The sequence below is a fragment of the Bombina bombina genome, chromosome 2 (genome assembly GCF_027579735.1).
Source record: "Bombina bombina isolate aBomBom1 chromosome 2, aBomBom1.pri, whole genome shotgun sequence".
In the NCBI taxonomy this organism is placed as follows: Eukaryota; Metazoa; Chordata; class Amphibia; order Anura; family Bombinatoridae; genus Bombina; species Bombina bombina.
In genome coordinates, this window is record NC_069500.1 from 793,900,970 (window position 1) to 793,915,684 (window position 14,715).

Sequence of the window (14,715 nt, forward strand, 5' to 3'; positions counted from 1 at the left end):
AGGTAGGCTGATAGGAGCTTAGTAGCGTGCACATCTTTACCATTTTATGGGAGCAGTGTTTACAACTATGTATAACATTGTTATAACAAAGGCTATCGAGTACTAAGCAAATTGTAGAAGTAAACTGAAAAGTTGCTTAAAAATTCTCTGTCTAACCCATTAGTTTCATTTTGACCTTACTGTCCCTTTTAAAGGGACAGTAAAGTCAATTAAACTTTCATGAATCGGATATGCCATTATAAAAAACTTTCCAATTTACTTTTATTAGCAAATTTGTGTTTTTGTTAGCCCTTGCTGAAGCATAAACCATGGTAGGTTTAGGAGCATGCACGTGTCTTTAGCGGTCTGTGGCAGCAGTGTTTGCAACATTGTATAACACTGTAATAAAGAATGTTGCAAACATTTCTGCCAGATGGCTGTAGATACGTGCACACTCCTGAGCTCACCTAGGTTTAGTCTTTAACAGAGGATAACAAGAGAACTAAGCAAAATACACATAAACTGGAAAATTGTGTAAAATGTCATACTGTCCCTCTAAATGACACGAAACCCATTTTTTTAATTAAACAAAGTATACAATAAAAAAAAGTAGGATTTAATTCTATTATCAAATTTGATTATTTTTTTCTCTTTCATGGTATTCTGTCAAGGAGATACCTAGGCAGGTAGCATGCACAGCTGGAGCGCACTACATGTCAGGAAACACTGCTCTTGGGAATGTATAACATTCTGAGCTTACTTTGCTGTTTAAATCATGAAAGAGAAAAAGTTGGTTACAGGTCCCTTTTTAAGAAAGTTTTCAATTTACTTCCATTATCAAATTGTGCTGTCTTTTTTTTATATGCACACTTTGTGAGGCATTGGCATATCTATCAAGCTCCGGATGGAGCTTGAAGCCCCATATTTCCGCTGCTCCATAACCTGTCCGCCTGCTCTGAGCAGGCGGACAGACATCGACACAATTCAACCCAATCGGGTTGATTGACACCCCCCTGCTACTTGGCCGCAAATCTGCAAGGGTCGGTGTTGCACGAGCAGCTCGCAAGAGCTGCTGGTGCAAAGCTGAATACGGAGAGCGTATTGCTCTCCACATTCAGCAAGGTCTTGCGGACCTGATCCGCACTGTCGGATCAGGTCCGACACACCTTTGTTAAATAGACCCCATTGGCTCCTTCTGATCATGTGCAAGAGTCTGTGATGGGCTGATACAGAGAAGGAACTTTGAAAATTGACAGAATAAAATCTACTGATCACCTGAAATTCTAAGAAAGTGTTATTGCTTTGTTTTCTTCTGTTATGTGTGATCAGTCCACGGGTCATCATTACTTCTGGGATATAACTCCTCCCCAACAGGAAATGCAAGAGGATTCACCCAGCAGAGCTGCATATAGCTCCTCCCCTCTACGTCACTCCCAGTCATTCTCTTGCACCCAGCAACTAGATAGGATGTGTGAGAGGACTATGGTGATTATACTTAGTTTTTATAACTTCAATCAAAAGTTTGTTATTTTACAATAGCACCGGAGCGTGTTATTACCTCTCTGGCAGAGTTTGAAGAAGAATCTACCAGAGTTTTTACTATGATTTTAACCGGAGTAGTTAAGATCATATTGCTGTTTCTCGGCCATCTGAGGGAGGTAAAAGCTTCAGATCAGGGGACAGCGGGCAGATGAATCTGCATTGAGGTATGTAGCAGTTTTTATTTTCTGAATGGAATTGATGAGAAAATCCTGCCATACCGTTATAATGACATGTATGTATACTCTACACTTCAGTATTCTGGGGATGGTATTTCACCGGAATTACTCTGTTAAAAGTACATTAAACCTTTTAATAGGTATTTATTATGTTAAACGTTTTTGCTGGAATGTAGAATCGTTTGCATTTTCTGAGGTACTGAGTGAATAAATATTTGGGCATTATTTTTCCACTTGGCAGTTGCTTGTTTTAATTGTGACAGTTTCGTTTCTCTCTCACTGCTGTGTGTGAGGGGGAGGGGCCGTTTTTGGCGCTCTTTGCTACGCATCAAAAAATTCCAGTCAGTTACTCTTGTATTTCCTGCATGATCCGGTTCATCTCTAACAGATCTCAGGGGTCTTCAAACTTCTTTGGAGGGAGGTAGATTCTCTCAGCAGAGCTGTGAGACTTATATATTGACTGTGATTAAAAACGTTGCTCTGTAATTTTTATGTTTCAAATTTAATTATTGTTACTTTACTAATGGGAACAAACATTTGCTAAAAGTTGTGTTGTTTTTAAGGATTGATGCTATAACTGTTTTTCAGTTCATTATTTCAACTGTCATTTAATCGTTTAGTGCTCTTTGAGGCACAGTACGTTTTTGTTAAATAAGATTGTAACCAAGTTGCAAGTTTATTGCTAGTGTGTTAAACATGTCTGATTCAGAGGAAGATATCTGTGTCATTTGTTCCAATGCCAAGGTGGAGCCCAATAGAAATTTATGTACTAACTGTATTGATGCTACTTTAAATAAAAGCCAATCTGTACAAATTGAACAAATTTCACCAAACAGCGAGGGGAGAGTTATGCCGACTAACTCGCCTCACGTGTCAGTACCTGCATCTCCCGCCCGGGAGGTGCGTGATATTATGGCGCCTAGTACATCTGGGCGGCCATTACAGATAACATTACAAGATATGGCTACTGTTATGACTGAAGTTTTGGCTAAATTACCAGAACTAAGAGGCAAGCGTGATCACTCTGGGGTGAGAACAGAGTGCGCTGATAATACTAGGGCCATGTCTGATACTGCGTCACAGCTTGCAGAACATGAGGACGGAGAGCTTCATTCTGTGGGTGATGGTTCTGATCCAAACAGATTGGATTCAGATATTTCAAATTTTAAATTTAAATTGGAGAACCTCCGTGTATTACTAGGGGAGGTTTTAGCGGCTCTTAATGATTGTAACACTGTTGCAATACCAGAAAAATTGTGTAGGTTGGATAAATACTTTGCGGTACCGGCGAGTACTGACGTTTTTCCTATACCTAAGAGACTAACTGAAATTGTTACTAAGGAGTGGGATAGACCCGGTGTGCCGTTCTCACCCCCTCCAATATTTAGAAAGATGTTTCCAATAGACGCCACCACACGGGACTTATGGCAAACGGTCCCTAAGGTGGAGGGAGCAGTTTCTACTTTAGCTAAGCGTACCACTATCCCGGTGGAGGATAGCTGTGCTTTTTCAGATCCAATGGATAAAAAATTAGAGGGTTACCTTAAGAAAATGTTTGTTCAACAAGGTTTTATATTGCAACCCCTTGCATGCATCGCGCCGATTACGGCTGCGGCAGCATTTTGGATTGAGTCTCTGGAAGAGAACCTTAGTTCAGCTACGCTGGACGACATTACGGACAGGCTTAGAGTCCTTAAACTAGCTAATTCATTCATTTCGGAGGCCGTAGTACATTTAACCAAACTTACGGCTAAGAACTCAGGATTCGCCATTCAGGCACGTAGGGCGCTGTGGCTAAAATCCTGGTCAGCTGATGTAACTTCTAAGTCCAAATTACTTAATATACCTTTCAAGGGGCAAACTTTATTTGGGCCCGGTTTGAAAGAAATTATCGCTGACATTACAGGAGGTAAGGGCCACGCCCTGCCTCAAGACAAAGCCAAAGCTAAGGCTAGACAGTCTAATTTTCGTCCCTTTCGGAATTTCAAAGCAGGAACAGCATCAACTTCCACTGCACCAAAACAGGAAGGAGCTGTTGCTCGTTACAGACAAGGCTGGAAACCTAACCAGTCCTGGAACAAGGGCAAGCAGGCCAGGAAACCTGCTGCTGCCCCAAAGACAGCATGAACCGAGGGCCCCCGATCCGGGACCGGATCTAGTGGGGGGCAGACTCTCTCTCTTCGCCCAGGCCTGGGCAAGAGATGTTCAGGATCCCTGGGCGCTAGAGATCATATCTCAGGGATACCTTCTAGACTTCAAATTCTCTCCCCCAAGAGGGAGATTTCATCTGTCAAGGTTGTCAACAAACCAGATAAAGAAAGAAGCGTTTCTACGCTGTGTACAAGATCTGTTATTAATGGGAGTGATCCATCCGGTTCCGCGGTCGGAACAAGGACAAGGGTTTTACTCAAACCTGTTTGTGGTTCCCAAAAAAGAGGGAACTTTCAGGCCAATCTTGGATTTAAAGATCCTAAACAAATTCCTAAGAGTTCCATCGTTCAAAATGGAAACTATTCGGACAATCTTACCCATGATCCAAAAGGGTCAGTACATGACCACAGTGGATTTAAAGGATGCTTACCTTCACATACCGATTCACAAAGATCATTACCGGTATCTAAGGTTTGCCTTCTTAGACAGGCATTACCAGTTTGTAGCTCTTCCATTCGGATTGGCTACGGCTCCAAGAATCTTCACAAAGGTTCTGGGTGCCCTTCTGGCGGTACTAAGACCGCGAGGAATTTCGGTAGCTCCGTACCTAGACGACATTCTGATACAAGCTTCAAGCTTTCAAACTGCCAAGTCTCATACAGAGTTAGTTCTGGCATTTCTAAGGTCGCATGGATGGAAAGTGAACGAAAAGAAGAGTTCTCTTTTTCCTCTCACAAGAGTTCCATTCTTGGGGACTCTTATAGATTCTGTAGAAATGAAGATTTATCTGACAGAAGACAGATTAACAAAGCTTCTAAATGCATGCCGTGTCCTTCATTCCATTCAACTCCCGTCAGTAGCTCAATGCATGGAGGTGATCGGCTTAATGGTAGCAGCAATGGACATAGTACCCTTTGCACGTCTACATCTCAGACCGCTGCAATTGTGCATGCTGAGTCAGTGGAATGGGGATTACTCAGACTTGTCCCCTACTCTGAATCTGGATCAAGAGACCAGAAACTCTCTTCTATGGTGGCTTTCTCGGCCACATCTGTCCAGGGGGATGCCATTCAGCAGGCCGGACTGGACAATTGTAACAACAGACGACAGCCTACTAGGTTGGGGCGCTGTCTGGAATTCTCTGAAGGCTCAGGGACAATGGAATCAGGAGGAAAGTCTCCTGCCAATAAACATTCTGGAATTAAGAGCAGTTCTCCATGCCCTTCTGGCTTGGCCCCAGTTAAAAACTCGGGGGTTCATCAGGTTTCAGTCGGACAACATCACGACTGTAGCTTACATCAACCATCAAGGAGGGACAAGAAGCTCACTAGCAATGATGGAAGTATCAAAGATAATTCGCTGGGCAGAGTCTCACTCTTGCCACCTGTCAGCAATCCACATCCCGGGAGTGGAGAACTGGGAGGCGGATTTCTTGAGTCGCCAGACTTTTCATCCGGGGGAGTGGGAACTTCATCCGGAGGTCTTTGCCCAAATACTTCGACGTTGGGGCAAACCAGAGATAGATCTCATGGCGTCTCGCCAGAACGCCAAACTTCCTCGCTACGGGTCCAGATCCAGGGATCCGGGAGCGGTTCTGATAGATGCCTTGACAGCACCTTGGAACTTCGGGATGGCTTATGTGTTTCCACCCTTCCCGCTGCTTCCTCGATTGATTGCCAAAATCAAACAGGAGAGAGCATCAGTGATTCTAATAGCGCCTGCATGGCCACGCAGGACTTGGTATGCAGATCTAGTGGACATGTCATCCTGTCCGCCTTGGTCTCTACCTCTAAGACAGGACCTTCTGATACAGGGTCCATTCAAACATCAAAATCTAACTTCTCTGAAGCTGACTGCTTGGAAATTGAACGCTTGATTTTATCAAAACGTGGTTTTTCTGAGTCGGTTATTGATACCCTGATACAGGCTAGGAAGCCTGTTACCAGAAGGATTTACCATAAGATATGGCGTAAATACCTATACTGGTGTGAATCCAAAGGTTACTCCTGGAGTAAGGTTAGGATTCCTAGGATATTGTCCTTTCTACAAGAAGGTTTAGAAAAGGGTTTATCGGCTAGCTCATTAAAGGGACAGATCTCAGCTCTGTCCATCTTGTTACACAGGCGTCTGTCAGAAAATCCAGACGTCCAGGCCTTTTGTCAGGCTTTAGCTAGGATCAAGCCTGTGTTTAAAACTGTTGCTCCGCCATGGAGTTTAAACTTAGTTCTTAACGTTTTACAGGGTGTTCCGTTTGAACCCCTTCATTCCATTGATATAAAATTGTTATCTTGGAAAGTTCTGTTTTTAATGGCTATTTCCTCGGCTCGAAGAGTCTGAGTTATCAGCCTTACATTGTGATTCTCCTTATCTGATTTTTCACTCAGACAAGGTAGTTCTGCGTACTAAACCTGGGTTCTTACCTAAGGTAGTCACTAACAGGAATATCAATCAAGAGATTGTTGTTCCATCCTTGTGTCCAAATCCTTCTTCAAAGAAGGAACGTCTTCTACACAATCTGGATGTAGTTCGTGCCCTCAAGTTCTACTTGCAGGCAACTAAGGATTTTCGACAAACGTCTTCCCTGTTTGTCGTGTATTCTGGTCAGAGGAGAGGTCATAAGGCTTCGGCTACCTCTCTCTCCTTCTGGCTTCGTAGCATAATTCGTTTAGCCTATGAGACTGCTGGACAGCAGCCTCCTGAAAGAATTACAGCTCATTCTACTAGAGCTGTGGCTTCCACTTGGGCCTTTAAGAATGAGGCCTCTGTTGAACAGATTTGCAAGGCTGCAACTTGGTCTTCGCTTCATACTTTTTCCAAATTTTACAAATTTGACACTTTTGTTTCTTCGGAGGCTATTTTTGGGAGAAAGGTTCTTCAGGCAGTGGTTCCTTCTGTATAATGAGCCTGCCTATCCCTCCCGTCATCCGTGTACTTTTGCTTTGGTATTGGTATCCCAGAAGTAATGATGACCCGTGGACTGATCACACATAACAGAAGAAAACATAATTTATGCTTACCTGATAAATTCCTTTCTTCTGTTGTGTGATCAGTCCACGGCCCGCCCTGTTTTAAGGCAGGTAAATATCTTTTAAATTATACTCCAGTCACCACTTCACCCTTGGTTTCTCCTTTCTCGTTGATTCTTGGTCGAATGACTGGGAGTGACGTAGAGGGGAGGAGCTATATGCAGCTCTGCTGGGTGAATCCTCTTGCATTTCCTGTTGGGGAGGAGTTATATCCCAGAAGTAATGATGACCCGTGGACTGATCACACAACAGAAGAAAGGAATTTATCAGGTAAGCATAAATTATGTTTTTTTATCCATCTGAAACTGTGTGCTCACATTTACATTGAAAGGCATTTTTGTTCTCTCATATTTGTCTTGGCAATAGGTTCTTACCAAACACATTGACATTTATCTATTGTGTATTTTGTATACATATAGTCAACTTATTATTTTTTAATTACAGACACGCTGGCAAAAGCCAAAGATGAAAACCTGGGAATGCATCAAGTTCTGGATCAGACTTTACAAGAACTCAACAGTTTATAATAGAAAGTGAAGAAACCTCTGTGCAAACTTAATCTATTCATTCGTTAAACTTTATTACATTCCCATCTATCTTGTAACATTCCAGGGGAGAGAAGTGCAACCAAAATTATTTTATTTTGTAAGGGATCATTCCCAAATTGAGCCTAAAATCTCATTTTATGTTGGTGCATTTTTTAAAATATTTTTTTATACTAAGGACCCATGTACATTTTATTTCTAGATTAGCCACACGTTTTACTGTATACTTATTTGCTCTGTTACAGGACCACAAAATGTTGCTATAAAAAATGTTTTTGAATATTTGTTTTTTTTTTCTTTCTATTTTAAAACCGGCAATAAAACCAAACTAAAAATGGATAGTTCTCTTTGTTTTAATAAGCATATAACAAGTTAATGGACTTTAGAACAGAAGTAAACCTTTTAAACACAAGGACTCTCTTGGCCTGTGATGGGTAACTGTTTATTACTTAATAAACCCACATGGGCCTCTGCAATCTGAAGAGTTTACATGAAAGACTGTGCTGTAAATTTGACATGCTGCATCATCAGCGCATTTTGTTCTTTTATTTTGGCCACTAATATTTGCTTTGGGGCATTTCAATCATCACTAAGTGATAGTAGAGAAACTAAACTGAAGTGGGTGGAGCAGAGCTTACTCGAAACAAAATTTGTGCATTTAAACTGACAAATTATAAGGACTTTAACCACTTAACGACCACGACATACCCTGTCTTTCGCATACCCTCATACATGCGGCAGAAATAGCGCAGGTTTTGCTGATGTCGGCGAAGCTGTGTTGGTAAAACCCTTGACTGCGGATGTACAGGGTACGTCGGCCCTTAAGGGGTTAAACAATTTTTATTTATTTTTTCCTCCCACACTCCAGAGAGACCAAAAGCAAAATCTATGAGCTGCAAATTAAATAGTTGGAATAGGCTTTAATTTATTGAAATACAAGAGGTGTTTAATATACTTTTAAAGGAATTCATACAGTTGTGTATATCTTTCTTCATACAGTTGTGTATATCTTTCTTTATGAAACTTGATGATGTGATTCAGATGGAGCATGTGATTTTAAAACAACTTTTCTCCAACATAGGTGTGTCCGGTCCACGGCGTCATCCTTACTTGTGGGATATTCTCTTCCCCAACAGGAAATGGCAGAGAGTCCCAGCAAAGCTGGTCACATGATCCCTCCTAGGCTCCGCCCACCCCAGTCATTCTCTTTGCCGTTGCACAGGCAACATCTCCACGGAGATGGTTAAGAGTTTTTTGGTGTTTAAATGTAGTTTTTATTCTTCAATCAAGTGTTTGTTATTTTAAAATAGTGCTGGTATGTACTATTTACTCTGAAACAGAAAAAAGATGAAGATTTCTGTTTGTAAGAGGAAGATGATTTTAGCAGAAGTTACTAAAATCGATTGCTGTTTCCACACAGGACTGTTGAGATGAAGTAACTTCAGTTGGGGGAAACAGTTGGCAGACTTTTCTGCTTAAGGTATGACTGGCCATATTTCTAACAAGACTATGTAATGCTGGAAGGCTGTCATTTCCCCTTATGGGGACCGGTAAGCCATTTTCTTAGTTAAATAAAAGAATAAAGGGCTTCATAAGGGCTTAAAAAACTGGTAGACATTTTTCTGGGCTAAAACGATTGCTTTGCTAGGCATATTTTGCAGATTCTAACTATTAATGGTTATTATAATCTTGGGGATTGTTTAGAAAAACGGCAGGCACTGTGTTGGACACCTTTATCAGATGGGGGCCTTTTCTAGTTATAGACAGAGCCTCATTTTCGCGCCACTAATGCGCAGTTGTTTTTGGAGAGCAAGGCATGCAGGCATGCAGATGCATGTGTGAGGAGCTAAGAATCACTGAAAAAGCTTATAGAAGGCATCATTTGGTATCGTATTTCCCTCTGGGCTTGGTTGGGTCTCAGCAAAGCATATAGCTGGGACTGTATAGGGGTTAAATGTAAAAACGGCTCCGGTTCCGTTAATTTAAGGGTTAAAGCTCTGAAATTTGGTGTGCAATACTTTTAATGCTTTAAGACACTGTGGTTGAACAATTCCTTCATACTTTTTCACATATTCAGTAATAAAGTGTTTTCAGTTTGAAATTTAAAGTGACAGTAACGGTTTTATTTTAAAACGTTTTTTGTGCTTTGTTGACAAGTTTAAGCCTGTTTAACATGTCTGTACCATCAGATAAGCTATGTTCTATATGTATGAAAGCCAAGGTGTCTCCCCATTTAAATTTATGTGATAATTGTGCCATAGTGTCCAAACAAAGTAGGGACAGCAATGCCACAGATAATGATATTGCCCAAGATGATTCCTCAAATGAGGGGAGTAAACATGATACTACATCATCCCCTTCTGTGTCTACACCAGTTTTGCCCACAAGAGGCCCCTAGTACATCTAGTGCACCAATTCTTATTACCATGCAACAATTAACGGCTGTAATGGATAACTCTATAGCACACATTTTATCCAAAATGCCTACTTATCAGAGAAAGCGCGATTGCTCTGTTTTAAACACTGTAGAGCAAGAGGACGCTGATAACTGTTCTGACATGCCCTCACACCAATCTGAAGGGGCCATGAGGGAGGTTTTGTCTGAGGGAGAAATTTCAGATTCAGGAAAAATTTCTCAACAAGCTGAACCTGATGTTGTGACATTTAAATTTAAATTAGAACATCTCCGCGCACTGCTTAAGGAGGTATTATCTACTCTGGATGATTGTGACAATTTGGTCATTCCAGAGAAATTATGTAAGATGGACAAGTTCCTAGAGGTTCCGGTGCCCCCCGACGCTTTTCCTATACCCAAGCGGGTGGCGGACATAGTAAATAAAGAGTGGGAAAGGCCCGGCATACCTTTTGTCCCCCCCCCCCTATATTTAAGAAATTATTTCCTATAGTCGACCCCAGAAAGGACTTATGGCAGACAGTCCCCAAGGTCGAGGGGGCGGTTTCTACTCTAAACAAACGCACTACTATTCCTATCGAAGATAGTTGTGCTTTCAAAGATCCTATGGATAAAAAATTAGAGGGTTTGCTTAAAAAGATTTTTGTTCAGCAAGGTTACCTTCTACAACCAATTTCATGCATTGTTCCTGTCACTACGGCAGCGTGTTTCTGGTTCGAGGAACTAGAAAAGTCGCTCAATAAAGAATCTTCGTATGAGGAGGTTATGGACAGAGTTCAAGCACTTAAATTGGCTAACTCTTTTATTTTAGATGCCGCTTTGCAATTAGCTAGATTAGCGGCGAAAAATTCAGGGTTTGCTATCGTGGCGCGCAGAGCGCTTTGGCTAAAGTCTTGGTCAGCGGATGTGTCTTCCAAGACAAAATTGCTTAACATCCCTTTCAAGGGTGAAACATTATTTGGACCTGATTTGAAAGAGATTATTTCAGACATCACTGGGGGAAAGGGCCACGCCCTCCCACAGGATGGGTCTTTTAAGGCTAAAAATAAGCCTAATTTTCGTCCCTTTCGCAGAAACGGACCAGCCTCTAATTCTACATCCTCTAAGCAAGAGGGTAATACTTCACAACCCAAACCAGCCTGGAGACCAGTGCAAGGCTGGAACAAGGGTAAACAGGCCAAGAAGCCTACCACTGCTACCAAAACAGCATGAAGGGATGGCCCCCGATCCGGGACCGGATCTGGTGGGGGGCAGACTTTCTCTCTTGCTCAGGCTTGGGCAAGAGATGTTCAGGATCCTTGGGCGCTAGAAATAGTTTCTCAAGGTTATCTCCTGGAATTCAAGGAACTACCCCCAAGGGGAAGGTTCCACAGGTCTCAATTATCTTCAAACCAAATAAAAAGACAGGCATTCTTACATTGTGTAGAAGACCTGTTAAAGATGGGAGTGATTCATCCAGTTCCAATAAGAAAACAAGGGATGGGTTTTTATTCCAACCTGTTCATAGTTCCCAAAAAAGAGGGAACATTCAGACCGATTTTGGATCTCAAGATCCTAAACAAATTTCTCAAGGTTCCATCGTTCAAAATGGAAACTATTCGAACGATCCTACCTACTATCCAGGAAAATCAATTTATGACTACCGTGGATTTAAAGGATGCGTACCTACATATTCCTATCCACAAGGAACATCATCGGTTCCTAAGGTTCGCTTTTCTGGACAAGCATTACCAGTTTGTGGCACTTCCATTCGGATTAGCCACTGCTCCAAGGATTTTCACAAAGGTACTAGGGTCCCTTCTAGCGGTTCTAAGACCAAGGGGCATTGCAGTAGTACCTTACTTGGACGACATCCTGATTCAAGCGTCGTCTCTGTCAAAAGCAAAGGCTCATACGGACATCGTCCTAGCCTTTCTCAGATCTCACGGATGGAAGGTGAACAAAGAAAAAAGTTCTCTGTCCCCGTCAACAAGAGTTCCCTTCTTGGGAACAATAATAGATTCCTTTGAAATGAGGATTTTTCTGACAGAGGTCAGAAAATCAAAAATTCTAAGCTCTTGTCAAGTACTTCATTCTGTTCTTCGTCCTTCCATAGCGCAGTGCATGGAAGTAATAGGATTGATGGTTGCAGCAATGGACATAGTTCCTTTTGCACGAATTCATCTAAGACCATTACAACTGTGCATGCTCAGACAGTGGAATGGGGATTATACAGACTTGTCTCCGACGATTCAAGTAGATCAAAAGACCAGAGATTCACTCCGTTGGTGGCTGACCCTGGACAATCTGTCACAGGGAATGAGCTTCCGCAGACCAGAGTGGGTCATTGTCACGACCGACGCCAGTCTGGTGGGCTGGGGCGCGGTCTGGGAACCCCTGAAAGCTCAGGGTCTATGGTCTCGGGAAGAATCTCTTCTCCCGATAAACATTCTGGAACTGAGAGCGATATTCAATGCTCTCAAAGCTTGGCCTCAACTAGCAAAGGCCAAATTCATAAGGTTTCAATCAGACAACATGACGACTGTTGCATATATCAATCATCAGGGGGGAACAAGGAGTTCCCTGGCGATGGAAGAAGTGACCAAAATAATTCAATGGGCGGAGGATCACTCCTGCCACTTGTCTGCAATCCACATCCCAGGAGTGGAAAATTGGGAAGCGGATTTTCTGAGTCGTCAGACATTCCATCCGGGGGAGTGGGAACTCCATCCGGAAATCTTTGCCCAAATAACTCAATTATGGGGCATTCCAGACATGGATCTGATGGCGTCTCGTCAGAACTTCAAGGTTCCTTGCTACAGGTCCAGATCCAGGGATCCCAAGGCGACTCTAGTAGATGCACTAGTAGCACCTTGGACCTTCAACCTAGCTTATGTATTCCCACCGTTTCCTCTCATTCCCAGGCTGGTAGCCAGGATCAATCAGGAGAGGGCTTCGGTGATCTTGATAGCTCCTGCGTGGCCACGCAGGACTTGGTATGCAGACCTGGTGAATATGTCATCGGCTTCACCATGGAAGCTACCTTTGAGACAGGACCTTCTTGTTCAAGGTCCATTCGAACATCCGAATCTGGTTTCCCTCCAACTGACGGCTTGGAGATTGAACGCTTGATTTTATCAAAGCGTGGGTTTTCAGATTCTGTAATAGATACTCTGATTCAGGCTAGAAAGCCTGTAACTAGAAAAATTTACCATAAAATATGGAAAAAATATATCTGTTGGTGTGAATCTAAAGGATTCCCATGGAACAAGATAAAAATTCCTAAGATTCTATCCTTTCTACAAGAAGGTTTGGAGAAAGGATTATCTGCAAGTTCTCTGAAGGGACAGATCTCTGCTTTATCTGTTTTACTTCACAAAAGGCTGGCAGCTGTGCCAGATGTTCAAGCATTTGTTCAGGCTCTGGTTAGAATCAAGCCTGTTTACAGACCTTTGACTCCTCCCTGGAGTCTAAATCTAGTTCTTTCAGTTCTTCAAGGGGTTCCGTTTGAACCCTTACATTCCGTAGATATTAAGTTATTATCTTGCAAAAAGTTTTGTTTTTGGTTGCAATTTCTTCTGCTAGAAGAGTTTCAGAGTTATCTGCTCTGCAGTGTTCTCCGCCCTATCTGGTGTTCCATGCAGATAAGGTGGTTTTTGCGTACTAAGCCTGGTTTTCTTCCGAAAGTTGTTTCCAACAAAAATATTAACCAGGAGATAGTTGTACCTTCTTTGTGTCCGAATCCAGTTTCAAAGAAGGAACGTTTGTTACACAATTTGGACGTAGTCCGTGCTCTAAAATTCTATTTAGAGGCTACTAAAGATTTCAGACAAACATCTTCCTTGTTTGTTGTTTATTCTGGTAAAAGGAGAGGTCAAAAAGCGACTTCTACCTCTCTTTCCTTTTGGCTTAAAAGCATTATCCGATTGGCTTATGAGACTGCCGGACGGCAGCCTCCTGTAAGAATCACAGCTCACTCCACTAGGGCTGTGGCTTCCACATGGGCCTTCAAGAACGAGGCTTCTGTTGACCAGATATGTAAGGCAGCGACTTGGTCTTCACTGCACACTTTTGCCAAATTTTACAAATTTGATACTTTTGCTTCTTCGGAGGCTATTTTTGGGAGAAAGGTTTTGCAAGCTGTGGTGCCTTCAGTTTAGGTGACCTGATTTGCTCCCTCCCTTCATCCGTGTCCTAAAGCTTTGGTATTGGTTCCCACAAGTAAGGATGACGCCGTGGACCGGACACACCTATGTTTGAGAAAACAGAATTTATGCTTACCTGATAAATTACTTTCTCCAACGGTGTGTCCGGTCCACGGCCCGCCCTGGTTTTTTTAATCAGGTCTGATGAATTATTTTCTCTAACTACAGTCACCACGGTATCATATGATTTCTCCTATATATATTTCCTCCTGTCCGTCGGTCGAATGACTGGGTTGGGCGGAGCCTAGGAGGGATCATGTGACCAGCTTTGCTGGGACTCTTTGCCATTTCCTGTTGGGGAAGAGAATATCCCACAAGTAAGGATGACGCCGTGGACCGGACACACCGTTGGAGAAAGTAATTTATCAGGTAAGCATAAATTCTGTTTTCAATTTACTTACATTATCACAATGTGCACAATCTTTTTATCTTCACATTTTCTGAGGCACCAACTCCTACAGAGCATGTGCAAGTTAGCTATCAGCCAGTCAAACGTATATGCTGTTGTCACATGATACGGGGAGCAAGGAAAATGGAAGCAAGTTTAAAATATGTCAAAAATCTACTCAGTTGAAATTCAGCGCTACTGCATTGTCTTATGTTGATTATGGAATTCTACTCTATTTTATGGACCTTAAACAATATAAATACTACAATGGCTTATTTAGGTTCTGTACTGTCCTAGGCAATGGGAAATAA

General features: G+C 42.3%; 1 protein-coding gene across 2 annotated transcripts in view; it reads left to right on the plus strand.

Moving 5' to 3' along the window:
- The window catches only part of TPM4 (tropomyosin 4), a 171,403-nt gene extending 163,647 nt beyond the window's left edge, over nt 1–7,756 (plus strand). For both annotated transcript variants that reach the window (XM_053702976.1, XM_053702978.1), the window contains one exon: nt 7,319–7,756. In XM_053702976.1, the coding sequence (XP_053558951.1) occupies nt 7,319–7,401 (83 nt within the window). In that variant the 3' untranslated portion in view covers nt 7,402–7,756. The remainder of the gene's footprint in view (nt 1–7,318) is intronic.
- Nucleotides 7,757–14,715: the final 6,959 nt, after the last annotated feature.